The sequence below is a fragment of the Zingiber officinale genome, chromosome 8A, assembly GCF_018446385.1.
Source record: "Zingiber officinale cultivar Zhangliang chromosome 8A, Zo_v1.1, whole genome shotgun sequence".
NCBI lineage: Eukaryota > Viridiplantae > Streptophyta > Magnoliopsida > Zingiberales > Zingiberaceae > Zingiber > Zingiber officinale.
Window position 1 is genome coordinate 46,472,788 of NC_056000.1, and position 27,908 is coordinate 46,500,695.

Genomic DNA, 27,908 nt, shown 5'->3' on the forward strand with positions numbered 1-27,908 from the left:
GGGCGGCTCGGAGCCTTCAGCTTCTTCAATTCTGCGTCCACCATCGCTAGACGACTGCAAACGGTGATCTCCTCCACCCATCTCTGACAAAAGAAAATTTGTTAGAAGCTGATCGGAGAGAATGTGTGAAGGACTTGAGAAAATACTCACCCCGGTGGCCTGTTGCATGTGGCTATTGGCCAAGTTGCCGAGCGGAATCATCGCCACACGCGCCCGAGTGTCGGCCCACATTTCAGCTAAGGGCCCCTTCATTGTGATCATGTGCTCGGGCGCGGTGGGTCGATCGGCCTCGGACAGCAATTCTTCGATCGGGAGGTGATGTGAGACTCAGACGGTGCGGCGCTGACCGGGGGTCGTCTGGGCGGAAGCCGGAGATGGATCGGAGGCCGGCGCCGAAAATTGGGATAAAATTGTTGAACGTTGGACTCGGCGGGAAGCGGGCGGAAGGACGCTGACGGGAACGGCCTCAAGAGGATCTGCCGGCGCGTCCAATTGAGATGGGGTCCGGTCGGACGAAATGACCTCGACCTCTGTAGCCTTGCCGCGAGCGCTTGCAGTGACCCGGGCGGACGGCTGAACCGCGGACGTGGCGGACCGAAGGGGAGTCTCCACTCGGCGCCTCTTGTGCTGGATAGGCCGCTCTTCTTCCGAAACGGAACCCTCTCCCCGAGCGGAAGGCTCTTGGCTAGCACTTGCGCCAGCCACTTGCTCTGGGAGAGAAGCCTGAGCGGCCGACTCCCCAGCGTTTGTCCCGCTCTCTTCTTCATTAGAGCCGACCGGCTGGATGCCGAGCGTCTCCATTTCCTTGGCCGCTGCGGCTTCAAGTGCCGCCGCCTTCCTCTTCAGAATACCAGCCATCACCGACTTCATGACAATGTTCGCTGTAAAGGAAAAAGGAAAAAATCAGTTAGCAAGCAAGGCAAATGTACAAGTGAAAATCTTACCGAAGCCGCTCGGGATGGGTGTTCTGATCGGACTCAGCCCGAATATGTACATAACACCTTCTGGAAGAAATTTGTTGATATCAAACCGCAGACCGGCAAGCATGTTGGCGGCGTGGAGATAATCCGGCCGGGTCTTGAACCTTTTGAGCTCTGGGTTGAGAGGAAGGCCGACCTGCCATTGGGTTCGGAAGGGAGCCCGCTCGGGAAGGCGAATGTAGAAATAGAATTCCTTCCAATGCTTATTGGAAGAAGGTAGTTTATTGAATAAGACCAAGCCGAGCCGAGCCTGGAACATGTAAGTGCCCAGCTCGGATTGTTTCGGGTAATAGAAGTAATAGAAGACCTCCGAGCGGAGGGGAATGTTATGGATTTTAAAAAGGACGACAACACCGCATAGAAGGCGGAAGGCGTTGGGAACTAGGCTTCTGAGCGGAATGTCGAAAAAATTGTAGACGTCATTGATAAAGGGATGAATCGGAAATCGCAGATCAGTCGTGAACTGGTCGCGGAAAACACAAAAAGCTCCGCGCGACGGTTTGTATGGCCAAGTGGAGTCTGTGGGTAAGATGATTTCAAGGTCGGAGGGAAGGTCAAAACTATTAATCAGGATATCGGCGTCGCGCCGATCGAAGCGCGACTCCATGGTATAGTACCATGGGCCGAGGGGTTGGTCTTCGGGTTGAGAGGAATGAGCCATTGTCCGAACGGACGGAATCAAAAAAGGCAAAGAAAGGTAAAAAGAAGATGGCAACGAAACAGTACTTCGAGGGCGAAAACTTGGGAAAGAAATGCAAAGAAAACGCTAGAACCAAAGAGAGAAAGAAGAAGAACCTTACAACGAAGAGGAGGATCAAGGGAAGAGCACCGGATATCGCCGGAAACGGAAGCGCAAGATCGCCGGAAGTCTGGAACGCAAGAGGAATCGAGAGGCACGCGACAACAGAAGTGAGGTGAAGGAAAGAGAACGAAGCTTTTATAGGGTGGAGCCCGAGCGGCCTCCACCGTTGGATACAGGTCGCGAGAATCGTAGCACACATCGCGCCGTTCATTTTGAACCGCCTCGATCCCGTCAGAACACCACGCCGCCGCCGTATGATGACGGCAGCACCGCCACGTGGCATTCAACCACTGGAACACATTTAATGAGCGCGTGCTAGACCTTAATGATGGAGATTGGTGGAAAATTTGAAGAGATGCTTAGTAATGTTGGCGTTGACTGGTGTTTTGGCTGCCCCTTGTTTCCGAGCGGATCAACCGTTGCAGTATGCCGCTCGACCCAACTGATGGTCCAGTCAGTCGGACTAATCGCCTACTTCGACTAGACTTGAAGGGAAGGCAAGTGATCCGGCGGTAAGAATAGGGACCCCCATCCGGGGGAAGTCATCGCCACGTGGAAGTCAAAAGGTCAATTGGCCGATCGGACACGGGTGGACCGACCGGCCGACCGGGTTCTAGATGGAAGCAAAGGCACCCGGCGAGGAGTCAGGGTTTCGACGCTCATGTTGAACAGGGTCGTAGGGCCGAGCGGGTGGCCCTCTCGGCCGAATGCATAAAGTAGCAATACTGCGAACAGTCTCCACAGAGCACACTACCGGGAATCTCCTAAAGTGGACCAGCACATATGACCGGCCGGAATTTGCCCATGACTGTCGACCGGCCGGACACTCGGCATGGAGTAAGAAGAGACAAAAGGACAAGGAAACATCTTCTGACAGCGGGCATGTTCTACGTCCAGGCCATACTCAAAATCTTACAACAGAAGGATCCGCTGTCCCATCAGAGACGTGCTCAGACTGTAGCAGTATGGTGTCAGGTAAGCTCCTCTGACAAGCCCATACTACGGTATGGGAAAGGACACGTGTACACCTCAGTATGTGTGCACTCGCTTCTCCACAACCCTATATAAAGGCCCTCACCCTTCGCCGGAGGTACGCATTCTACAAGATTCGGAGCCACTTCTTTGTTGTCCACTTACCTGACTTGAGCGTCGGAGGATCATCGCCGGGAACCCCTTCCCGGCCCGACTTCTTTGCAGGTTCGCCGGAGCTCCATACGACCGGTCAGAGATCTACGTCAGCAACTTGGAGAACGTCACGTGCCCAGCGTCCGTTGATTCAACGATTCGGACAAGATCACTAAAATTATTTGGAGCATCTGAAAAATGATTTAAACATTATGTTTTAAACCTGAAACCTAATCATTACGGGTTCTATAACAAATTCTAGATATTTAAACGAGTTTCGATTTGATATATTTACATCTTGTAACTTAATCCGAGTCAAAAGTTATGGTCACTCAAAGTTTAAGATTTACCATTCATGTTGTAGTAATTATGATTTTACAATTGTTATACTTGAGATGCCACGCAGTTATAGCACATATAGTATCGTAATTGTTACAACATAAATATTAAATTTTAAATTTTGAGAAATCATAATTTTTTACTTGAAATAAATTACAAAATACATAATATATCAAATCGAAACTATGACCTATCGAAGTTATAACTTGTAGTTGTAGCAGCTACGGTTTTGTAGCTATTATAACGTGTATACTGAATAAATTTTGAGAGGTCATAACTTTTGATTCAGATTGAATCACGAGACACGCAATATCAAATTAAAGATATCTAAGCGGGCTTCGATTTGATATATTGTGTGTCTTGTAGTTCAACCAAAATCAAAAGTTATAACCTCTTAAAGTTGAACTTATAGTCGTAGCAGCCTATAACTGAGTTGTCACTTGCCCCACAATTGTAGTAGTTACGATTTTATAGTTGCTACAACATATATATTGGGTAAATTTTGAGATGACATAACTTTTGACTCAGGTTGTATAACAAAATATAAAATATATTAAATCAAATATCTTTAAACGAGTTTCGATTTCATATATTATGTGTTACGTTGTTCAACCCAAATCAAAAGTTATTACATTTTAAAATTGAACTTGTAGTTGTAACAATTATGATTTCATAACTATCATAACATGTATGCTAGGTAAACTTTGAGAGATCATAATTTTTAATTTGTATTGAACCACAAAACACACAATATATTAAATCGAAGATCTCTGAATGAGGTTCAATTTGATATATTATGTGTTTTGTGATTCAACCAGAGTCGAAAGTTACAATCTCTCAAAGTTTTTAGAGTTTTACATTCATGTTATAGTAGCTCAATTGTAGCAGTTATAAAACCGTATCTGTTACAAATATGCGGCATCTTAGTTATAGCAGCTACGAAACAGTAGTTGTTATAATGTGAATGTTAAGCTTTAAATTTTGAGAAATCATAACTTTTGACTCCAATTGAACCATAGAACACATAATATATTAAATCAAAGATCGTTTAGATATCTACAACTTGTTATGGGGTGGAATTTGTAATGACCAGGTTTCAGGCTTAAAAAAATATTGTTTAAATCCTTTTTGGATTTTCCGAACAAATTTAGTCTTAATTTTTTTCTTAGTTGTAACAGCTCTAGAATCATAGCTACTAAAATCGTGTGACAGTTCAGTTGTAGCATCTACAATATTGTAGCTGTTATAATTGTATAGTAGTTATAGGTTTGTAGCTGCTATAATGTGACGATTTAGGTTTGAAAAAAATACGAGAGAGATAATAATGATAATAATTTATTATTTTATAGTAGAGAATAATTGTACCATTTTATAGGGGATGAGAGCCTCCTTTTGATAATAAATAAATAAATATATAATGTTCGTTTGATAATAAATTAACGTATGACTCCCCTTTCACTATTTGTTGAAAAAGGAACGCCTGTAAAATTTTTATCTTAAAGTAAATATAGTGCATCCTCAAGTTTTATTCTTATTTTAAAAATTAACAAAAACGCATCTAAAAATAGTTTTGTTATTATTATAATAATTTTAATTTAAATTACTATAATATAAAATAATTTTGATTAAAATTATTTAAATATTTTGACCAATTATTATATATTATAACAATTTTAATCAAAATTATTCTAAATTTAATAATTTAAATAAAATTTACTTTAAATTATAGTAATTTTAATTAAAAATTCTTATAATAAATGGGCAAAAATCGAAAGAATATCTTAAAAAATAAAAATAAAAAAGACATCCTATCAAATATTTTATTTCAAATATATATTTTTTATCAAGCACTACCTACTTAAATAGCTATTGTATCAGTTTAAAAATAAGTTTAATAAAATTTAAATAATTTTGATCACAATAAAAAATTATTTTAATATTATAATTTTAATTAAAATAAAATAATTAATTTTACATGTTCCAAAACATCAAATAATGATACACACTATAACAACTATTAAAATATTCATAACATATAAATATGGACGACATTTAAAACCCCTAACACTACTATAACAACTTCTCGCATATAAAAAATTAATTTAATTTTTTATATTATAACATATGCTACGCTTATCTAATAAAAAATTAAGAAAGATATACAAAATTTCTCCACTCATGATATTATCAACTCTAAAATGTAAGATTAGAGAAAACTACAGAATGTATTTTTATATAAAAATAATAATTTAAAAAAATTACTAATAAATTTAAAATTATTTTTAATAAAAAACATTAAGATAGTTTAATTCAAATAGAAATATACTTGTAGCGGTTTGAAATAAAGGATATTTTAAATATAGAATATCTGATGACGTATTTTTTTAACAAAAAATAAACGCATTTAAAACGCTCATTTTTGCCCAATTCTTATTCCATGAACTAGATTTAAGAAACAGTGCTGCAAACATGACAAATGATAGAAACTAGTGCCGGATACACTATGAAATGTCGGCACTGACCTTGTCCTGATAATTGATGGAATGCTCCAACAACTACAAGTTTAAGATGTCAATCAATTCAAACAAAAGTTCACAACTCTCTTCATAGATATGGCAATGCTTCTCAGTTGCTGCTTTGTCGCAATTCTGGGCGAACGAAATCTGCATCAGGAGGGACTGAGATATCCACGGTCGGCCTCAGATGGGCGCAAACCTCAATCGCGCCATGGACGGGATCAGACAGGAAGTTGCTGATCAGATCCTGATTGATAGGACTGATCTTATCCACCTCTACAAAAGCCTGTTGGGTGAGGATGTAATCAAAACGGGGAGCCCATTTCCTCGATCCTAGCCGAGCTGTGGTCGAGCAGTTGTCCACCATGAATGACACTCCGCGGGCATGCATGAAGGGGTTGAGCGAATCAACAGACTCTATGACACTCTCATTGATGATTTCAGAATAGGAATGACCTTTCTTCCTCAAAACCTCGATCTGCATACAGTTTCATGCCATCGACAACTTTACTCAAAACAAGGAACAAAAGCAAATTTAAGTTTCGAAATACACTCATGAAACAAGCGTGCAAGCAAGTAAACGTGGGTAAAATAAGTACCTGTGCCATCATCAATGCAACATACACCCCTGCTGTAAAAGGATACAAAGGGCCCAAGTCACCGGCAGGGCGAGAAGCCCGAACTCTCTCGCCAACTTTCCACATCCTTGTTTGATCTATTTTACCCATGGGGAAAGCGGGGAGACCCTCCTTTTCCTGTCAAAGAAAGTATTCAACATGGAATCTTCTTAGTAAGTCACTATGACATACTTTATAAAAGCATTAAGCTGAAAACCAACTAGTTTCTGCACAGTCAAATAAAGCATAAGGCATAGTTTCAAATGTTTCAATTTGCAAATGCATGGTAGGCATTACCAGTTCAGTTAATTGAAAAATTCTTTTATTCATAAATCGACTACGATAAACTTGGGTTTAAATCTTACAAACTTGGGTTTAAATCTTACATAGAATCGACGTCCAGCTAAAACAACACTGCGAATTTCACTTCCACAAGCAACGTCCTCGTAACATTCATACAATATATCCATGCAAGGATAATATGAAGCACTGTATGCAGCGTCAAATTCCTTCTTCCCATCTTCAGACAGGGCATTGTATACAGCAAGCATACCCTAAAATTTATATAGGATTTGAATGAGTATAGTTCATTAGATACAGCGAGTGAAAATAATAATAATTACCTGAGTTGAGATGGTCTTTGATATGACTCCCGTGATAGACTCCACGGTGTTTTTGTACGCCAATTCTTCACTCATTCCATTCTCAGTGTATCTTCTGAACAGTGATTCCACAATTCCATGCACAGCACCAAGTAATATACCTACATTACGATCACACAATTAGGTGACGTACTACGTGCATAAGCAACATACAAGCGGGCAGACTAACCTCGCTCCCCAAAAATGTCACTCTTATACTCCTGCTCTAATGTAGTAGCAAAGGTAAATGGGGATCCTAAAGCAACTGACCAACCCAGGGCAACCTCTGTAGCTCTTCCATCGACATCCTGTTGATATAAAAAAGAAAGAGGATATCAATAAGCATAATTAGTCAAAATCAAAAACTAAATTCAAATAAATATGTTTAATCTTAAAGATCTTATGAGGTCATACAAACTTGAAAAGAAACTAAATTATAACGAATTTCTAGACCATGAACATACCTGGTGTACAGCAAAACTAGAATTGATCCCGGCACCATTCACCTCTTTACCCTGGACATACAGTCTTCGCACTGATGGGCCCATGCCTTTGGGGCATACTGCAATCACACTGATGTTTTGAGGAAAATCAAGACCAAGGGATTGCAGGTGCCCCAGAAGAAAACCATGGGAGAGTCCCAAGATGCTGTTTGGTTTCATGTGAGAGAAAATTTTCTCATAATTGTCTGCCTAGAGCATTAATGCAACACACAGATTCAGCTTATAATAAACTTCTATGGATCTTGCTAACTTGCAAAATAAAAGGAGTTCATACTTAGTGCTTCTTTACTTAAGAACCAGGCCACACACTATAGATTTAACAAATTAGATCAACCTTAAAAAAATAAACGGCCAATACAAATCAACTTTCAGATATACACTCAAAATTTAACTGTTGTAATTTAATGCATCAAAATGAACAAATAGATCTTTGCATTGAGATTTTCAGTGTTATTTTCTATGTTTTCAGTACTATCTGTTAATAGTGTAAATAATGATTATAACTTCTTTTCATGTAAAATGCAAAATAGGTAGAATTTGCCAAATCTGCAAATAATTCCTCAGCTGCAGATTTTGAATGTTAACAGTTTACCTGTGCAGCATCAGAAATCAACAACAATAAGAGATCACTGGTCGAAATAGTTTCCCAGATGTCACCCAAGGTTCCACTTTCTTCAGTGAATCCAGCAGTGCGTGCTTCATCAAAAGACTGAGAACCTTTTCTTAGACCAATCTGCAAATGTTCAAATACCAATGAATCCCAAACATAAGAGAAAGTATTCTTGGGCAATTTATTTTCATAATGACTGAAGAGAAGTGCAGTACATATTTAGAGAGAAACATCTATAAGAAACAGAAAACTGATAGGTGGCATGTTATATATCGGTCAGGAAGTTTCTCAATCCTAGCAAGGAATTGAAGAATCATGTGTACAGAAGATGGAAAGAAAAATAAATCAAATGTTTAGACCATAATAAAAATCCTCATGATTCAGTTAAGATTTAAGGAAAAAATAATGATTTTTTTTTATCAGTTCTCCAGATATCTGAATAAGGACAATCAATCCCAAGGGAAAAAGAATCATTGCACACTATGAAATTGGTTAACTAGTCTTGAGCTACACTATGTAAGTTTCAAGTATCTAGGTGATGAAATCTTGATCCTGACCCATCAGCTTGTCAATTCAAAAAACCCACGAAGTTTCAAGAAATAAAACATAAAAGTAAGTTACCTTGACCACAATGTCTGATTTCACTGCAGTAAGTGAATCTCTTAAATTCTGTGCTTGGGCAGGGCCCTAGTAAACAGGAGAGAAAAAAAAACATTTGAGGTTAGGTATGCAAAGAAAAATTAATGAAGCTCTAAAACGAGAGAGGATTAATGATTTAGCATCTTCTCCCAAATGCTCTTTCAAAAACAAAAGTAAAGATTTATTGTAATTTATAATGATAAGAGAAAATCAATATGAGATGATTTGCAACATAATTAGTTGCTGAGTATCATTATTAGCTATGCAGATTTCCTAAATTTAGTTCAGAAAAATAAAGCATATAATACTGCTGAGAGTTAATGCATTAAGATTTTGTTAAATAAATGATAGCCAATAGGAAAATATATGTCCAAAAATAGAAGGAAGTGTTGTAATAACCAAATACAACCAAGATAAAGTCAAATAATAAAGCATAACCACATGCTGTGGACACAATATTTTTTTAAACTTATTATTATTATTATTATTATTATTATTATTATTATTATTATTATTATTATTATTATTATTATTATTATTATTATTTACATTGGTATAAAGTTTCAGCATTAATATCCAATATTCAATTACAGGTCCAAACGAAGAAATGGCAATAAATAAAAGATGTAGCTGAGAACAATAAGATACACTAACGGTTGCAAAAAAAAAAAAAAAAAACTCACTTTTAGGTACAACGGGGTGAAAAAAGAGGGGAAGAGAAAGAACGGAAAAGAAAAAAAATATAAATGACGCTAAAACAGTGCTACTTCCATTACCTGAGACCCCCATCCGATTACACCAATTTGCTTGATCCCTTTGAACGCTTCCGGCAACAAATGGAACAGATCTCTTCCACCACGAACAATATACTAATATCCAAACAAGAATCCATAATTAGTCTTGCACCATCTCCGGAAAAAGATAACTTATACGAAGAAGAGAGAGAGATAGAGAGAGAAACGAAATCCACAGTGACAGGAATGAAAACCTCTTCGTTGCCAGACAGAGTGACCTTCTCCTTCTTGAACACCGAAGTCTCGAAGTCAAGAAAGGGAGCAGCTTTGCCGATGGAAGGAACGGACACCATCTGAGCTCCGAGCGCAGAGCCTCGGCCGCCAGCCGCCTCACTCGTGCCGATCTGGAGGAGGTGATGCCTGAGGAAGGGTGAGAAGGAAGATCCGAAACACAGCGATCTGGCGACCCTCGGATTGAGGGTTTTGAAAAGGGAGGCAGAAGGAGTGACGGAAGTGGTCGTCATGGATATCGCCGCCGCCATCACTAAATAGCTCGAGAAGGGAACCAAACGAAAGGAAGATGAGGCATTGCCCTACCACTCCGCTAAATATCTACGGAAAGGACGAACATTTTACACATAGATCCTCAATTAGATCCTCAATTAGATTTGAGATCTCATTTGAACCACAATGACAAAATTTTAAAATAATACACCTAAAAATCATTATTTTGTCACTATATTTTTTTAACAAATATTAAAAAACATTCTATCTTTTTTAATCCCGAAAAATTTTAATTTTAATTTTATTAAAGCAACTATGATCTACATTATAAAATAAACTAATTCAAATTAATAAAAATTATTATACATAAAATAATATTATATTAAAATAATGTAGATTTTTTTTTATATAGTTAGAATTATTTTAATTAAATTTGAGTATTTTAAATAAATTATAAAAATATTTTAATATGATAATATTTTAAAAATTATAATTATTTTAATGATATTTTTTAAAGAAAAATAAGCTCCGTAAGCTAAATAAGAGGAGTCCATATCCTCTGCGCTCGCCTCCCGTGCGCCCTCTACGCCCGTCGCTACACGACAAAAAACGCACGCGCTAAGCACGTGCGTTTCTCCGCTCCAGTAATTTCCCCGAAATGAAACCCAGCTCCAGCGCCAAAACAAAAACCCTAAGCTCATCTCCTCATCTCCTCTTCTCCTCTCCCCTTCGAAGGTGGTCCTCTTCGCCCGCGACTCCACCTACAACTCTTCCTGTCGACGCCTGAATCGACTCTCCCCGCCGATTCTTCTCTTCCACAGCCGATGCGACGCAGAGCCCCTCTTCCCTTCTCCAGCCGACGCCATCCCTCCTCCTATGCGCCTACGACTGGAGGTAACACCTACACCCCTGTGGAGAAGAATCGGCCTCCTCTTGCCAACGAGGACCTCGCGAGCCCTAGCTCCCCGCCGATTCTTCTGTTTTGTGGTTTGTAACTGTTTCAATTGAGGGAACCACTTGTGACTCTCTCTTGAGTGCTCGTTCCACTTGCATAGGTGATTTTTTCGCATCACTGAATGTCCACCTGCCCCATTTGCAATCCTGCATGCACACCACATCACTAAATGAAACCAATACCTATATAACTCACTAGCTCGACACAATACCCCTAATTCTTTTTCCTCGCATCTACACTTACAGTTGATTTCACAGCCACCATTCTTGTTGTTGGTGGCTAGCTTCTTTCCAAATTCCCTGCAACTACAATCGCTGGTTATAGCTGTGCCGGCGATGATTAGGATATACACACCATGCACTATATTTAGTAACGCTAAGTGGATGCTAACCCCATGATAACAATGCTAACCCTTCGCTTCATTTTTTAAATCCTAAAGCATCTTTGTAAATCAAAAAATTTTGCAATGCTGCATGCACACCATTCTTGTTTTGTGCTCTTTTTAACATTCCTCGCATTTTGATTAGGATATACACACCACTTAGTCTTTAAAAGAAAGCGCAAGAGTAAGACACTTCTATAGACCTAGATAGGCTTATAGTGTAAGAGTAAGAAAAATAGTAACTGATCTGATAAATGTTTTGTCCGTGAAATCTAAGTACCTGTGCCACTATCAAAATTCACATACCAAAATGAGTACTATAAAAATTTTAAGTGATAAAACAAACAAGCTCTTAGTCTAGTGAGGGAGAGGTAAATAGAAAAAGTGGATGCTAACCCCATGATAACAATGCTAACCCCATGATAATACTGAATAGTTTCTTTTCTTTGAATGTGGATGCTTGATTTGCACTTACTAATTCCAGTATTTCTGTAGTTCAAGAGATGCAAAAATATTTCAAGAGATGTTATTTTTCTGATTTATACAGTAATGCAAAAATCGCTTATTTTCTGTTTTGAATTGATTTATCATACATTCTATGTACATTAAAAAATATTTAAATCTAAGTAATTCTCGTTTGCTTAATAAGTTGGTATTTCATGTCATCATCAAGTTATAGCTCCATCGACAATACGAGATTTGAACATGTATCATGCAGAGTTTGCGGACGAAGGACATTGGTATGTGTTTCTAGAACGAGCAAAAATTCCGGAAGAAGGTATTATGGATGTGCGCAACATGACTGGCAAAAGTGGGTCGTAGCCGATACTTTGTCTGATGAAGATAGCAGTGAAAGATGTCGTGGAAGGTTAGGAAGTGAACACATTACTTCTCGTGGACATATTCTAGGAAGTTGGAATGTACCATCAGTGGTCTGGATATTAGTTATAGTGAATTTAACTCTTTTGGCTGTATACTTTATTACTCTGTTAGTTCGGTCTTGTTAATTAGTGTCGAGTAATGTTGTTGTTGTTGTAATATGACAGATTAAATGTTTGTAAGAACCCGCTGAAGGCTAATTGGTTTATTAGTTTAGGTGGTTATTTAGTGTTGACTAATTAGTGTTGTAAGAACCTTCTTTATTTATTGAACTGTCAATTGCTTTTAGTAGTTTAATCTGAGTATGCTGTGAGAACTGAGAATTGGCATTCTTGTTTTAGGACTAATTGGCAATTGCTTTTAGTAGCTTATTCTTTATTGCATCACTCTAATTTTGGTGTTGATCTGGGCTTGCCCAGTGTCATGACTTGTGCTAATTATCTAAAGCTCCCCCAGTACCCATCCAAGGTACATTCGTTTTATCTTTGATCCATATACTTGAATATTCATAACTCTAGATTGCTACAAGAGATTGTTCATACCTTAGTCGAATTAGAAAAATTGCAATTTGTAGGGATATTTGAAAATACGAGTTCTTTTGCAAAGGAAGCCATCTCAGGCACACGATTAGTTGTGCATAGTTCAGTCTTAGTTAGGCATGTAGGTTTTAGCAAAGGAATTGTAAATGAATTATTAGTCCCAATAAGTCATGGTCATTTCCTACAGAGCAAGCACAGGAATTGTAAACGAGTAGTTAAGCTCAATTACTCATTTATTCCTAAAGTGCAAGCACAGGAAGGACCTACCAAACTCACTAAAAAGTCAAATATCTTGTATTCATTTGTTGTTCTTTGTAAAGTAGATTTAATATTCCAATATGAAAACACACTTTTGATAGAAAAATGTCAATCTCTAAAGCTTCATCAATCAATAGTTGTAGCTCAGCAGTTGACCGCACGTGTGATATAAAAATATGTTCATCTAACAGATATTGACCAAATCTCGAGGGTTTATATTTCTTGCTAAAAAAATAGTCCATATAATCTTTCTGAACAACCTCCTATGATTCGTGAATAAAAAATTACAGGCAGAGATCAGTTCTATAAGAGCTGGAAACTCTCCAGGAATTAGGGAACAGCACACGATGGAACATCAGCTCGAGTTATGATATCCAGATGCTATAGTCAATTAGCTAATCACACAACACTTTCCTTTCAGGATTAAACAAAGGCACAATTATGAAATATTTACATGGTCTATACTTGTAGTTCCTATGGTAAAATTAGATGCCCAAACTGCACACTTGCAGCAGCAGCAGCATCAGCAACAACCACAGCAATTACTAAAAGCTTTTGCTCTAGACATCCAATCCGTAGCGTCCATCTCATTAGCTACTTTCTACCCAGTTAACACAATTAAACAAGGCAGTTGTTCCACCATAGCATGCATTTGTTGAGTCAACGCCTTCAACATCAGTATTACCATATTCCTGCATTTTTCAAGTTTAGGATGAGAAGTAAATGACCTTTGTAAGGAAACCGGAATAATTTGCACTTGACTGACTTTATATAACATGAAATAGAGAAATGTTATGGCACGTGGTTCCAAGAAACATAAAGAATAACTTGTCATTGATTGACTATATTTAACATGAAAAAAAAATAGGCCATTGGTTCCAAACTGTGGTCATCAAAACAATCTAATTCTCTTAAAAGATGTGTACTCTACAAATACAACACATGTTAAGAAGTGAACTATAAAATTAATGCTTATCAAAGGTTACATAGTTTCAGAGGTTATGCATATTAGTCTATGAAAAAGTATAATTAGGTAGTATCCATCATAGCACGACAAATGAAAGAAGAAAATACACCTACAAATTAGCTACATCATGGAATCTTGATCGATTCTTCTATTTCTGAGCTATTTAGTTACCTCCAAAACTAATATAGGTCAAACGACCAAAAAAAGAAAAAGAAAACTCTTAGGTAGTATATAATGACTCCTTTGTAGACTACCTAAGGCATTAAACAGACATTCCAACAACATTCCATCCTTAACTTCAATATGAAAGCCCTTACGTCTTTCCCTTTTTATCTTGTGAGAATAGTACATAATAGGTGGTTTGTTACCTCATAGAGATCACATCTTCCACTTCAGTGCAGAAGGCCATATAGTCTTGGCCAAGCCCAATAGTATACAGGTGGCTATCGTTAGATTGCGGGTACAGAGCTAAACTATTTTATTTTTTAATTATTTTCCCTTAAATTCCTGATAAAATTGTCTACTATCAAATAGATAGGAAGGTGCAGAACAGAAGAGGTACCATGCTTTTCCTATTTGTTCAAGAGGTACCATGTTTTTCCTTTCGATGCCCGTGATGTCCGCCTATATCCAGAATATGCCCACATGTAAACATCATGTCACCTATAAACTTGATATGTGAATATTGGTAATAAAAAATGAGACTCACATGGTGTGGAGTTGATGTACCAGGATACTCAAAGAGTGGATATCCAGAAGGTGGATAACCAACTGGTGGATATCCCGAAGGTGGATAACCAACTGGAGGATATCCGAAAGGTGGATATCCAGATGCGGGATATCCTGATGGTGGATATCCAGTAGGTGGATGTCATGGAGGAAAAAATCTGGCAGGCGATATCCAACAGGTGGTATCCAGCGAGTGGTATCCAGTAGGTGGATATCTTCACTGCAAAAGGGGGGGATATAACTATGTGAGAAGTAGAGATAGCAGGCGGTATTCATTTTACTTGTTCTTCGTTTAATCTGTTGTCCAAAGCTGAGATGGCAGTCTGAAATTTTGAAGTTGAGGAAGCCACCTGATAATGATCACTAACAAAGTTAGCCTGAGATAGTTGCCTGAGTTTATTAATAAATATTTAATTTTGGAATGTTAAAAAATAAGTAAACCTGAGATAGTTGTGTTGGCAAAAGTGGTGGAAATTGATCTTCTATATTGGGATCTTCTATACCCTATTAAAAAAAAAATTATTTAATTCTATATGCTTTTTAAATGTAACATCAAACAAAAAAAATCTAATATTAGTAAGAATGAAACCTGAACAATTGTTGGAGTTTGGTTAGTTTTGCTTGCCCCTTTCTTTTTTCTAGAAATTTGTTCTATGCCTCTTTTCAAACTCTTGCCTGAAACTGTTTTCTTCTTAGGTTTAATTCCTTTGACTGTAAGATCGTTTCCTTCGCCAATTTGATACTATGTTTCATTCAAATTCCTTGTTGTGTCATCTAGAGATTGAACCAACTAACTAGCTTTTTGGCTAAGATTTGATTGATGCACAATTGATTCATTTACTTGTAATTTTTCATCAACCATCTTACATAAGCTCAACATAACATTTTTAGCAACCATGTGGGTGTCATCCCTTTCTGCTGCTTTGGTAACCAATTGAACAGATAACCCATACAAATCTCTATATCGCATATTGTGAAGAATTTTTGGATCCAAACTATCTTTGTTCACAATTGTATCATTACCTTCAAAGTATCCACCTTTTGCATTTCTTGTCCATCTTTTCAAAATATATTCATTTGGGATCTTCATAATATTTTTCATAGAAAATATTCTCAAAATATGAGAACATAAAATCCCAGCAAATTCATATTTTCTACAGCTACAACTGCACTGAATTTTTTCAGAAGATGAATAGAGTGTAACTATATGATGGTGCTTCTTTTTGTGTGAAGTAACTTTGTATGTTGCATGTGATCCAACAATCTCACAAATTTCTACAATAGAATCATGAGATTTATACCATTCTTTTTCAAAACACTTGAATGCCTCAGGAGTATAAGTATAACTAGCATATTTTAATATTTCAACCGGATACAATAAACATGGAACACTTGAATTGGATCTAAAATCTGTTTTTAACTCTTCATATCGACGATCCTGAAGCAATCTTTCGAAGTGATTGAAAAACTCTAAAAACTTATGCTGATAAGTGACATACCTTTTCAAAATGCTATTCATGCTCTCACTTCTTTGGGTTGTAGTCATATCCGCACAAAATATTTGTCTTCCATATACTAACGCCCATTTTTCCTTTATGCTAAACAAACGTCTCAACCAATCATTATCTTCAAGTGCATACTTAGTCAACATCAAGTTCCAAGTAGAAAGAAAGTCTTCCTCTTCATCAAAATCATATATACAAGAGGCAAAATCTTTAGCAAACTCTTTGAATTGAGAAAAAACTCCACTCAAATGTATTGTGACATTTTGATAAATGTGCCAAATGCATAAACGATGATGTGTTTCAGGTCATCTGGAAGCTAAAGCCTTTGCCATTGCAGCATCTTGATCTGTAAGAATAGTTGTTGGTTTTTTCTTAGACATAGCTTTAGTGAAGGTACCAAACAACCATTCAAATGACAAAGTAGTTTCATCATATAATAAAGCTGCACCAAAAATTATGGATTGCTTATGATGATTATTCATCATATAATAAAGCTGCACCAAAAATTATGGATTGCTTATGATGATTAACACCTACGAACAATGCAATTGGACGACCTTCATTGTTCTTCCTATAGGTTGTGTCAAAACAAACAGCATCTCCAAAATTGCCATAATCAGCTCTCATCTTAGCATCAGACAAAAAAATGTTTGTGATCAAATCATCTTCATCAACTTGAATAGCATTAAAAAAATTTGGATCATCACATTGTATTTTCTACAAATATTCTAGAACACCTCCTGTATCCCCCACTCTCATATTTCTTGTTCTTTTAGATCGCAAGTAGTTCTTATAGTCTTCAGGAATAAACCCTAAATTCTCCCTCCCACTTGCTTGTCTCATCATAAGATCATGAGATGCTTTTGGGGGGATTCCCACCTCACTTGCCATCTCAATTTGTATCGCTGCAGAAGAAGATATGTTCCTATGACATCTGTAGAGATGTGTTTTGTTTGGGCTTAAAAGATAATGATTATGCTCTTTAATGAAGTTCACCACACAAAACTTGTCATTATTTCGACAACTAATCCTCAGTTTAGCATCACAACCAAATCTTGTCTCAGCATGACTTTGCTTCACATAAATATCTCATTTGTCCTTTCCCCTTTTTCCTTGTGGACTACAACAAAACGTCCTGTCAATTAATCTGCCCGAATTATCATTATGGGTTCTTGTCTTTCGTATGCCAAATCCAACTTGTTTAGCATATTTCAAATAAAAGTCATACGCTTCCTCTTCTGTTTGAAATTCCATACCAATTTTTGGCACCAATTCATCTGTGCTTAATGGGGGGAGGGGGAATCTCTGTATCATCTTCATTGCCTTTAAAATTAATCAATTAATGCAAACAAATCAATTAACAATGCACATAGTTAATCAAATTATGTAAAATTGAAGTATATAAAGTTTAATATAAACGCACTATGAATCTTATTACCTTCATCAGCCCTTTCTTCTACATTAACTTCAAAATCACCACAACCTTGGTTTGCTTCAGAATACTCTTCAATTGACTCTTCAAAATTCAACCTACGACAACTCGTAGATTCACCCTCCATGATAATTACTTTAAACCTGAAAAAAGTGTGCCACAATAAAAGATTAATATATAAACTTAAGTACATTATCAGAATCCAGCAACATCATTGTCAGAATCCAGCTCCTACCTAAATTTTTATAGTATTACCTAAATGTTTGTCTAGCTCTTACTAACAAAAGTGACAGATAATTTTTGAAGATAATATGACAAGTTATTATCTAGTTAAGATATTTCTTTTTAAATCTAAGAAACAAGATAGAAAACAGTTGTACATGGAAACATGACGTCAAATTAATAGATGAACATATACAGAAGTAACAGTACACAACAAAATGCAGGTTTTTGAATTAACAGTGCATAGCATGTCTTTTGTATTAAAGTATATATAAACACCAAGAAAAACAAGTGAGCGTAGAATATAGAGAAGTACAAGAGAATATCACGCACCTTGAGTTCAACAAACAATAGAAACTCTAGCCTTTAAATAATTAGATCCAATTTGATTTACATCACCTTAAGACCTTGGCTTCCTTGAGGAAGGTAATTGTCACGTATGACCCAAGCAAAACAGTCAAGATGACACAAAAATTTGGAACGACATTCCCCTTGATGGTTGTCACACTGGAAAATAATTTCCTGATAGAGCAAATTCATTATATAATAAGAAAATATGTCAAATGACAATAGCAACATTGAACTTAATTTCTATCAATCATTAGTCATATGAAATCAAAGCCATTGTGACACAAAGAGCAAAAGAAAAAAAAAATTGTGAGAGCATTAGCATATTGCCATATTCTACCTGTAAAATGGGGTGTTGGTCAAGGAGCACTTAGCGAGTTGCCGGGAGTCGATTCACGCGTCACTGGAAGCATGCGCAGGCACGCAGTTGTTTCTCGAGGCGCACAGGGGAGCTGCGGGCAAAGAGGAGGAGACACTTCGACGGGCGAAGAGGGCACACGGGTGTCGGGCGCAGAGGGCGTAGAGGGAATCGGCGGGGAGCTAGGGCTCGCGAGGTCCTCGTTGGCAAGAGTAAGCACGTGATTCTTCTCCACAGGGTTGTAGGTGTTACCTCCGGTCGTAGGCCCAGAGGAGGAGGGCTAGCGTCGGCTGGAGAAGCGAAGAGGAGCTCTGCGTCGTCGGCTGGAGAAGAAGCGGAGAGGAGAAGAGGGTTTTTTCGGCGGGCGAAGAGGAGCACGGGATGCGGGCTTAGGGTTTTCTTATTTTTTTTTGCGCTGACGGAGCATTTCTTTTCGGACGATGTTGGCGCCGAGAAATGCATGCGCTAAGCACGTGCTTTTTTTGTCATGTAGCCGCGGGCGCAGAGGGACGCGGGCGCAGATGATCCGCCCCCAAATAAGAGGCGTCTGTTTTACTTTTGTCCAATGAATCTTCAGCTTGCATTCTTTGGGGATGTAATATCCACTAAAAACACGAAACAGGTGTCATTAGAATCTAAATTGCACATTCTGAAATACTCTGTATGACAGCCGTTGGATGACTACGAGCCTGTTCGCTGACCGAGAACAAAGAAACAAGAGCAATAGGAGACGCTTCCCGTGAGTTCCTACCCACAGCAGGATGGGACACGTGCGCCAATATTCAGAGAAGGCGGCAAGCAAAGCTGGCGAGTGGAGGTGAGTGTTAGCACGCCACTCGAAATCTTAAATTGGTGTTTTTTAAATTTTTTTTTAAGATTATTATTAAATGTGTCCCAATAATATCATATTTTATAAGTCTATTATATTCCTTTTCATCTATTTCCATATTTAATTTCAAAAATAAATCTTAATTAATTTTTAATAATAATACTTAATTAAATTTTTAATTAATGTTTTAATTAATATATTCATTTTCTGGCTGGCCAGAATCTGAGCAGCCAGATTTACCGTTCATCTTAAACCATAACACCAACACTACCACAAAAAGGATAAACTAATCCAATCTTCCAGCAAATCAAATCAAATCAAACAGCGAATAGAACACAGTTCCAGACACAATCGATTCAAGAGCGGCATTTATGATCGCCAAATCTGAGGTAATCTTCAAGATTAATTTCACTTCAGTAGCCCACGTACACAGCAGCATTCACAATGTAGCAATCTTCGTTCTTATCTCCCATCGCTTCGAGGCAGACGCCGCTCGAGCAAATCATCCCTCCATCGACAACCTCCACCTTGATTATTTCGCCACTGCAAAGAGAGAAAAAATAGCAACGATTTTCAGAAATGGTAGCGAGATTTGCATCTCTCATCTCAATCGTATCGAATCGACAAACACGCGAGAAGAAAGCAAGGAGGGCCTGAAGATTCAAGCACGCAAGAAGTTTGAATCCTCATTTACAATGGAGGACGAGGAAGGAATATGGAGCTGCCCTTGTTGACAATTGTACCATAAACATGTCCTAACACATTAGATTACGAGATGGAGAGGGCTCCAGAACTGGATATTTGTTGTTTTCTTCACATCTTAAACTGGAAACGAAAAATTTGAGAAGGGGGGAAGAGAATTTTTCTGCAAAGGAGTGGGAATTGGGAACTGGAACTCACTATGGGAAGATGGATTTGATCCTTTCGATATCGAGCGAATTCTGGGTGGATCGAGGCACCCCTAACCTGATCACGAGCTTCATCTGATCAGAATTAACACCCGGAATCGACCCTGCGGGAAAAACCCTAACATTAAGCGGAGAACACAATCAAAATCGACGATCCACAAAAACTCCTATACAGGGTCCTAATCAAAGAAAGGAAGAAGCAACCCACCCCTTCGAAAAGCCGGGATGGAATTGGAAGAGATGGCGTCGCGGCAAGCGCGCATCGCAGCGGCGGTGATATCTTGCCTGCGAAAATCAAAGGCCCATCAATCGATTTGCGTGCAAAGGGGAAGCGAAAGTAACAACATTTAAGATGAATTTACCCGTGCTGGTCGTAACCGACGCCCATCTCGACGAAGAGGAGCTTCATCGAGACCTCCGCCTGATCCACTGCTGCCGCGGCGGCACCTTCCATCGCCATGGCGCAGCGTGGACCGACGCGCCTTCTTCCGCTCCTGTCGGAGTTGAAGGAAGAAGGACGAAGAGATCGAAGACGGTGAGGACGAAGAGAAAGAGGAGGAAGAAGCTTTTGGGAGCGAAGACAAGCAGAGATGTTAACCCACTGCAAAGACATATCGTGGCAGATCACATTCCTCGCTCAAAGGATTATATCAGCGATATTTAAAATCCTTTAGAGGACGTTATAAACGGCATATCAATGAGCGGTTCAATATTATTATGCCCTTTAAACGAACGTTATGATGTTGTCGCGGCCCATTGTGTTCCGTGATAACAAATTACGCAATTATTGAACATTCAAGGTGAAATATGCAAAATTGCATTTATTATCTTCTTCCTCGACCTCGATCTCTTTCGCTTTTATTCGATGGGTGAATGGAAGCTCGATGAGATGCCTCTCCCGGCGCTGTTCGAAGAGACCTCGAAGATCCGTCTCATGGTATCCGAATCTTCTGTCAATCAGGCCCCTCTTTTGTTTCCCTCCCTTAGACTTATTTGTTGTTAACATGGTCTTGTCAGATTGATTCTATTGTTAGCTATTCAAATCTTTGAGGTTAGACGCTTGTCATGTCATTTTGGGTAAAATTTTGGAGTTTTGGTCTGCAGGATGTTCTACGTAAGGGGATCCTGGCGCTGCGGCGCTGCGATGAGATGATAAGTAAGTTGGGGTTGTTCTCGTCTAATGAGACAAAGGAAGATGTTAGCACTTAGCACGGTCAATCTGAAGTATTTGTTGGTAATTGTTCCTTTTGTTCATGCCAATCCTTCGTTAATCCATGCTTTCTTTCTTTTAGTATGGATGAATCCGAGAACACTATAAACTTTTGCATTCCACGTTATCAAGGAACATAGCAAAGCATATATCACGACTTGCTCACTATTGCTTTTTCTCCTTGTTGGGATGACTTATATATATGCTCCTATTTTTTTTACCCCCTACATTTCATTTTCGTTTATTCTTATCCATTCTTGAAAAGAGTTGCAAATATCTCTTTTTACTGTCAGTATGTTTTGGATTATTATTGTAGAAAGCTTTAGCAGGTTTCCATAATCAGCATACTGATTTACTTGTATTATCATTTTGACTGCATTGGCTATAGTCGTGGTTGCATGACTGAGATCATACAGAAATGGACTATGGTTTAAACCATTTGGAAATTTGAACAGTGAGTGTTTTTTTGTGTGTTGCAAGTGGGTGGACTCTTTGAACATGCTTACACTTAATGCCTTCACAATTTGTTATGATTCCAATTAGTGATTCCTTTTGATATTATAGTCTGGCACATCCTTTTGAATCATGCATCTACAATGCAATTTGATGCACTCTGCTTTCCCTAATTTATGGATCAGTGAGAATCATGCACTGCGTCCTTAATCTGCTAGTGTAATAGTTGATCAACTGAAGGTAAAACCTAATTCATTGATTCTCTAGAATTCATTAGCAAACATTTAGTCAGAGCATCAGTTTCATATGCTTCTCTTAATCTGCTAGTGTAATACTTGTCTGATTTGATGTTTTGATGTTCTTTTTCTAGCCATCTACTTGCTGTGTCAAAGGAGTTCATTTCAATTTTTGAAGCCTTGGAGCTTGTTCCTGAAGATGAGTTGGAAAGTTTTAGCCAAGGAGGGCCAGATAATTTTACAACACGAAGAGCAAAAAAGGTGAATGTTCACTATCTCTAAAAAGAGATGAACACATGCTTAACTATTGCATAAAGAAACTTATGATCTGTCAGCCTTTGTTTCCTATTCCTCCGTAATTCTCTTTTTGTCATTCATTTACTTTTCCATTGTTGCTTTCATGTATCATTTTATCTGCTTTGAGCTTTTGAAGATTTGTCAAAAAAAAATTTCTTCTTCTAATCAGTCATTTTTTTAATATATATAATTTTGCACACAGACAATGAAATTATGAGAATTGCAGAATGCAAGTCTTGGGAACATTTAACAGTGCCTTGTTTTCTTCTTTCTAGATATTTCAAAAGGTGCCATTTTTTCACAATTACTTGTGCTAGTATTTGATGAGCCTCTTTGTCTTGACAAATGGCGTAACTCTTAGCCTCCTGCACTTTCTTTTTGCACACATTTCATTAGAAATTTTATTTTCTTTGTACTTATTGTTGATTTCTGTCCTCAAATGGCAAATAAGTCTATTAGCGGTAGAACATATATTACATATGTCAAATGGATTGAAATTCTAACCCAGTTGTTCGCCTTTAATCTCGCAAGTGATATTACAATATTAATCAGAATATGGATGAATCAATTGTCTATACATGGATGTAGAAATTCCTCTATTTTGCCTCCAGTTATTCTGATGTTGTTTTTATTCTTCTTTATCAAATTATTACTAGGTTGCCTGATTCAATCGGCAGAGAGCTGCAGAAGCAAAGCTGCAAGAGATTAAAGAAAAAAAAGAAAGGCGTCATAGGTCATTGAGGGCAGCAGTTCTCTCTTCGCCAGTTGAAGTTGGGGAGGATGATGTACTTGATGATGATGGAGAGGAAGAAAGAGAGGTTCGGAAAGTGAACTATCAATTTTTTTTTAATCATTTTTTACTTTCGTGTAAGAAAATGCATGATATCTGGTTTGTCACATTTTGGGTATAATTATTCGCTTTGGCCATATTACAGGCGTGGATTACAACAATCTCCTTATCTATTTGTAAGGTCAGTTTGTTCAGACCCAAAAAATGTTTATTTATGCGCAAATACATTCCAGTGTATATTTATGTTAAATTTCCTTTTGTATTTATAATAATGGCTAAACTTCTTTTTTTCTCCTTCTCTGTGAGGCATTTGATCTCTTAGACATGGTAAAGAAAGAAGAAGAAATGCTTTTCGAGGTGAAGGAGAGACAGTCAAAGGTAAAATCATCCAGTGCTCGTTTCTTTCATTTATCTGAGGCAACAATTCAACGGCATTCTTTTATATATTTTAGACCATTATTTTACATGTAACATTGAATCAGACCTGCAGTTCGCTAAAAGTGATAAATCTTGGTGTCATCTTTATCATGCAACATCCCACATTTGTATTTTGGAAAAATTACTTTCTCCATTTGTTGAAATGACTGATTTTGATTAGTTTTTGAAGAAAATAAAGTTGATTTTGATATCGAGTTTAGAGTTGTTTTGTGTTTATTGGGTTTGACATGTCAACAAACCATTTCTGTCACAAATAGTAACTTCATGCACGTCAATTTGGGACCAGAAATTAATTGTGATTTTATTATATATCATGAAATTAAAATTGATTCCACACGATTACTGATTAAATGACACGATGCTCTGCTCTTTAGGGCCAAGCACCGTGACAGCAGCTGATTTTTAAGTAAATTACTAGATAAATAACATTTTAAACAAAATCAGAATAGTCGAAATCTTCGTATATAAACTGAACCCAAACTGAAGTTGATAAGCTTTCTTACCAAACCGAAATGATCAATTTGCTTATGGGTTTGCTTTGATAAGCCTTTTGGTTTGATGTTTCTGTTCTTGGTTTTGGATGCCACTTCTTACACTTTTGATTCCCTTGTCCTTTAAATCCTTTCACCTGTAGTCATGCTTACCACATGCATCACTAATCTCTGCCGACACCTACACTACCATCTTTAGTTTATCGTTACTCATCTTGTATGTTCCATGTTCCTTCTATTGGTACCAAGTATGTCGATGACTTTTGAGCTAATTTACATCATCTTATTTTTCTGTATTATTTCTTGTTCTATTTGGCAACAAAAGACACCTGATGATCGAGTTTGCCCGAGAGACGCTTGACGAATGAACTTAAAAGAGCTGAAACTTGGCATAGGAATGCAGTAAATCGAGTGGTTTTTTTTTTTTAAGCCAGCTGTGCCTATCACCTGTGCTACCTTCGCTCAGGATGTCTTGAGGGCAGGGCCCAGGTTTCCCAAGCACACGAACACAAACACCCACCCATGATTTTTGGACCTGCAAGTCCCGTAGGTGGAAGACTAACAAGTGAGAGAGAAAGAATGCAAGTACAAGTCTTCCAACCTGGTCACAGGTAAATGTTCTTATATTTTTATTGTCGAACTCCACAATTTAAGCTTTGGTGCTTCTCAAATTTATATTGATTTTTACTACTTGCGACACATGATTTTTGAATTTTTTTTCAATTGTTATCTTACATTGTGTTCTTATTTTGACTTTGATGCTTGCTGCTTAACTGCAAACTCTTGTCGCGCTAGAGCACGCAGTCTGGACCGCTAAATGCTTGTTCCCTAAACCCATCTAACTTTTTTTTTTTAATAGACTACCAACAATGAGTAAAGAGGAAGCTGGATTGTGCGAAATGGAGATGATGAAGAAATGGCATGAAAAGAATGTGAGGATTGCGGAAGAAGCAAACTCATCATGGCACAAGGATATCACTGCACCGACAGATGTGGACGACGACACAGAGATAAATAAAGGCAAGAGCATGGGACGACTGGAAAGATGAAAATCCTCGTGGTGCTGGCAACAAGAAATTAACCCCTTGCGGGCAATGGATACCAGGCCTCCATTGTATGTTAAAATTTTGGCAGAAACCATATTTAAAATCAAATTTTGTAAGAACTCAACGATGATTTCCAAAAGATTTGACTCTAAATATTTTAGGTGAAATTAAATAATTTGATAGGATAGTTCTTGAACATATTGCAAAATATGAGATGAGCAAATTTGAGTTCATGGATCATAGGCTTCTTTTGTCCTTCAGTTTACTTTCTTTTGCTCATAGATTCTCTAACAAATGTGGCAATCGAATCTTTGCACAAGCCATTAGAGGTTTGGCTTTGAAGAGACTCATCCTTTCCTCCGAGAGGTCGACGCTAGTCTCGTCAATAGGTAAGCTCCACTCGAATGCTTGAAGCACCCTTCCAACCAACATGTAGGTCATGGCTGTGCCAAGCTGAGCTCCCGGGCACTGTCGACGCCCGGTGGTAAACGATATCATTCGGAGGCCTGGCTCTGCTAGCTCCACCTCTTGGTGTCCATCCATCAAGTGTCGGCTCGGGTTAAACTGGGTCGGATCATCCCAGACCTTGGGATTTCGCCCGAGTACAGCTCGACCCAACAACACCATGCTCCCCTTGGGGATGAAGTAGTTTGAAACGATCGCGTCATCGATGGCTACGTGAGGGGGGTTGAAGGGTGCGACCGGGTGGAGACGAAGGGCCTCGCGAGCGCATGCCTTCACGTAAGGGAGTCGAGCAAAGTCAGATTCGACTACTAACCGCTCCTTGCCGACCACCCGATCCAACTCCTCAACTGCTTTTCGCATGATGTCAGGTTGTTTCAGCAAGTGTGCCAATAACCACTCTGCTGTGTTTGAGGGATTGTCCACGGCGGCATACATGAACTCCTGCAAAAAAATAATTTCTTTGTTATAAAAAAAGGTTCATAATTAATTTTATAAAATTGCCGTTACATCTATTATATTATATAAGATATACAGTTGAATCTTAGTAAACATACATAAATAGAATATTTGAGTAAATGAGAGTCTTGATGGGGATATAGGAACATATAAGATGATAGACAATATATATAAAAAAAAAAAATTAAAAAGGTCAACCCTTACCGCGCATTGAGCTTTAATTTCCTCAGTGCTGAGAATCGGCTTGCCTGAGTCGTTGGTGAGGGAGATCATGACGTCGAGAAGGTCTTCCACCTCCTTCTTTTCTCCGCTCCTCCACTTCTCGATCCTTTCATCGATGATCGGATCATGGTACTTGCAGACGGTGCTCGCCGCCTGCTCGGCTATCCTCTCATGGCCTTCCATATCCAAGCATCTCAGCCACGGCACGAAGTCCGACGGGCAAAAGGCGTAGAGCACCGACAGCATCGAGAATGCCGCCTCCACGTGCTCCACCTCCTCCTCTCCGGGGCCTTGGTGCGGGCCGCCGACCCCGAAGTGCCTCACCCCGAACATCATCCGCCGGATCACATTCCCGCCGTAGTACCTCATAGCCAGCCGAATGTCGACGACGCTTCCGGCCAAGCACAGGTTGCGCAGGTACCGAGTGAGGTGGTCGGCCTCCTCAGCCCGCGCCGCTGACAACCAGCGCAGCCTCGCGCTGCTCAGCACCTCGGACGCGATCACGCGCCGCATCTTCTTCCACTGTGGACCCAGCGGGCTGAAGATCACCGAGAGGAAGTTGCGGCTGGAGTGTTTGGTGGCCACGGTGAGCGGCCGCGATGCGAAGTTGGCGTCGTGCCTCTTGAGAAACTCGCACGCCAGCTCCGGCGAGTTGACGACGACGACGTGGGCGCTCCCCAGGCGTATGCAAGTGATGTCCTTGCCGTCCGCCTTGGCCATGACCCACCGGAAGTGAGGCCGGTGCCGGAGCAACGGGATGAGGCTACCCACGAGAGGCCACGGGGTCGGGCCTGGGGGAAGCCGTTTGCCCCGTTTCCGGAGAATCAAGTAGAGGCAGCTTGCGGCCAAGAGGAGGGCAGCGGCAGCGCCGAGGAGTTCGGTGGTGGCGGTGGTGCCATGTGGGTGAGGCCAGATGGAGGAGGTGAAGCTGAAGAACATTGTTGACAAAGTTGGCAGTGTAAAGGCCAATCACAATGGTATTTATAGAGAGTTTTGGATAACTTTAATTATATTCGAGAAAATTACACGTAAGTTTTATGTTATTAAATTATTATAATTTTATTTTATATTTTATGCATATATGATTTTTAGGGAATCTAGTGAAGTTCCTTCCTCTATGTGAGCCATTAATGTTGTCTCTTTTATTTTATTTTATATTTTATGCATGATTTTTGAGTAATCTAGTGAACTCCCTTCCTCATCAGCTATTAATTCCTACTACAGTTATTTATATATTATCTGATAACTCTTACCATATAATGTTAACTAAAATTGATTAAAAATAAATTATCTATGTTATAATAATTATAATTCATAAATGATGTAACATGATATTGATGTGTGTTGACTAATATTGATTACGGTTAATTTGAAAGAAAGTTAACTAATATTGATTAATGTTAATTAGAAAGAAGATGTTTATATTATAACAATTGTAAACTGTAATTTCTATAAAATAGTATTATTAGTATCAATCAGAATT

At 38.6% G+C, this 27,908-nt stretch overlaps 4 protein-coding genes across 7 annotated transcripts; 1 reads left to right on the forward strand and 3 right to left on the reverse strand.

The window, feature by feature from the left end:
* Positions 1–5,649: 5,649 nt before the first annotated feature.
* LOC122008832 (ketol-acid reductoisomerase, chloroplastic-like) lies at positions 5,650–10,092 on the reverse strand. Its single transcript, XM_042564696.1, has 10 exons — positions 9,761–10,092; positions 9,549–9,641; positions 8,755–8,820; positions 8,116–8,256; positions 7,485–7,712; positions 7,211–7,328; positions 7,003–7,142; positions 6,766–6,933; positions 6,362–6,517; positions 5,650–6,240 (listed from the first exon to the last, which is right to left on the reverse strand). Exons 1-10 carry the CDS (start codon positions 10,046–10,048, stop codon positions 5,872–5,874), a joined length of 1,767 nt encoding a protein of 588 aa, XP_042420630.1. The 5' UTR covers positions 10,049–10,092; the 3' UTR covers positions 5,650–5,871.
* Positions 10,093–19,681: 9,589 nt separating this feature from the next.
* LOC122008833 lies at positions 19,682–20,962 on the reverse strand. Its single transcript, XM_042564697.1, has 4 exons — positions 20,684–20,962; positions 20,530–20,606; positions 20,314–20,425; positions 19,682–19,956 (listed from the first exon to the last, which is right to left on the reverse strand). The coding sequence occupies exons 1-4, from the start codon at positions 20,932–20,934 to the stop codon at positions 19,827–19,829; spliced, it is 570 nt and encodes a 189-aa protein (XP_042420631.1). The 5' UTR covers positions 20,935–20,962; the 3' UTR covers positions 19,682–19,826.
* A 184-nt stretch (positions 20,963–21,146) lies between these two features.
* LOC122008834 (PP2A regulatory subunit TAP46-like) lies at positions 21,147–25,492 on the forward strand. 4 transcript variants are annotated; one of them, XM_042564698.1, is made up of 8 exons: positions 21,147–21,258; positions 21,426–21,555; positions 22,355–22,481; positions 23,174–23,335; positions 23,453–23,488; positions 23,630–23,685; positions 24,703–24,847; positions 25,096–25,492. In XM_042564698.1, exons 4-8 carry the CDS (start codon positions 23,298–23,300, stop codon positions 25,283–25,285), a joined length of 465 nt encoding a protein of 154 aa, XP_042420632.1. In that variant the 5' UTR covers positions 21,147–21,258; positions 21,426–21,555; positions 22,355–22,481; positions 23,174–23,297; the 3' UTR covers positions 25,286–25,492. The 4 variants fall into 4 exon arrangements, 1 of the variants encoding a protein (XP_042420632.1); XR_006119404.1 differs by lacking the exon at positions 25,096–25,492 and having other exon boundaries at positions 24,562–24,822; XR_006119403.1 differs by lacking the exon at positions 24,703–24,847 and having other exon boundaries at positions 23,453–23,685.
* A 66-nt stretch (positions 25,493–25,558) lies between these two features.
* On the reverse strand, positions 25,559–27,364 carry LOC122010762 (tyrosine N-monooxygenase-like). The gene is made up of 2 exons (XM_042567245.1): positions 26,408–27,364; positions 25,559–26,188 (listed from the first exon to the last, which is right to left on the reverse strand). The coding sequence occupies exons 1-2, from the start codon at positions 27,362–27,364 to the stop codon at positions 25,559–25,561; spliced, it is 1,587 nt and encodes a 528-aa protein (XP_042423179.1).
* Between the last annotated feature and the right edge of the window lie 544 nt (positions 27,365–27,908).

Coding starts and splice junctions, on each gene's coding strand:
- LOC122008832 (XM_042564696.1), bottom strand. CDS start 10,048: ATGGCGGCGGCGATATCCATGACGACCACTTCCGTCACTCCTTCTGCC. Junction 7,329..7,484: donor CTAGTTTTGCTGTACACCAG/GTATGTTCATGG, acceptor TTATATCAACAG/GATGTCGATGGAAGAGCTAC. Junction 6,934..7,002: donor CAAAGACCATCTCAACTCAG/GTAATTATTATT, acceptor TATAAATTTTAG/GGTATGCTTGCTGTATACAA.
- LOC122008833 (XM_042564697.1), bottom strand. CDS start 20,934: ATGTCTTTGCAGTGGGTTAACATCTCTGCTTGTCTTCGCTCCCAAAAG. Junction 20,426..20,529: donor CATCCCGGCTTTTCGAAGGG/GTGGGTTGCTTC, acceptor TTTTTCCCGCAG/GGTCGATTCCGGGTGTTAAT. Junction 19,957..20,313: donor ATCAAATCCATCTTCCCATA/GTGAGTTCCAGT, acceptor CTCTCTTTGCAG/TGGCGAAATAATCAAGGTGG.
- LOC122008834 (XM_042564698.1), top strand. CDS start 23,298: ATGATGTACTTGATGATGATGGAGAGGAAGAAAGAGAG. Junction 23,489..23,629: donor TCTCCTTATCTATTTGTAAG/GTCAGTTTGTTC, acceptor TTGATCTCTTAG/ACATGGTAAAGAAAGAAGAA. Junction 24,848..25,095: donor GTCTTCCAACCTGGTCACAG/GTAAATGTTCTT, acceptor TTTTTTTAATAG/ACTACCAACAATGAGTAAAG.
- LOC122010762 (XM_042567245.1), bottom strand. CDS start 27,364: ATGTTCTTCAGCTTCACCTCCTCCATCTGGCCTCACCCACATGGCACC. Junction 26,189..26,407: donor AAATTAAAGCTCAATGCGCG/GTAAGGGTTGAC, acceptor ATTTTTTTGCAG/GAGTTCATGTATGCCGCCGT.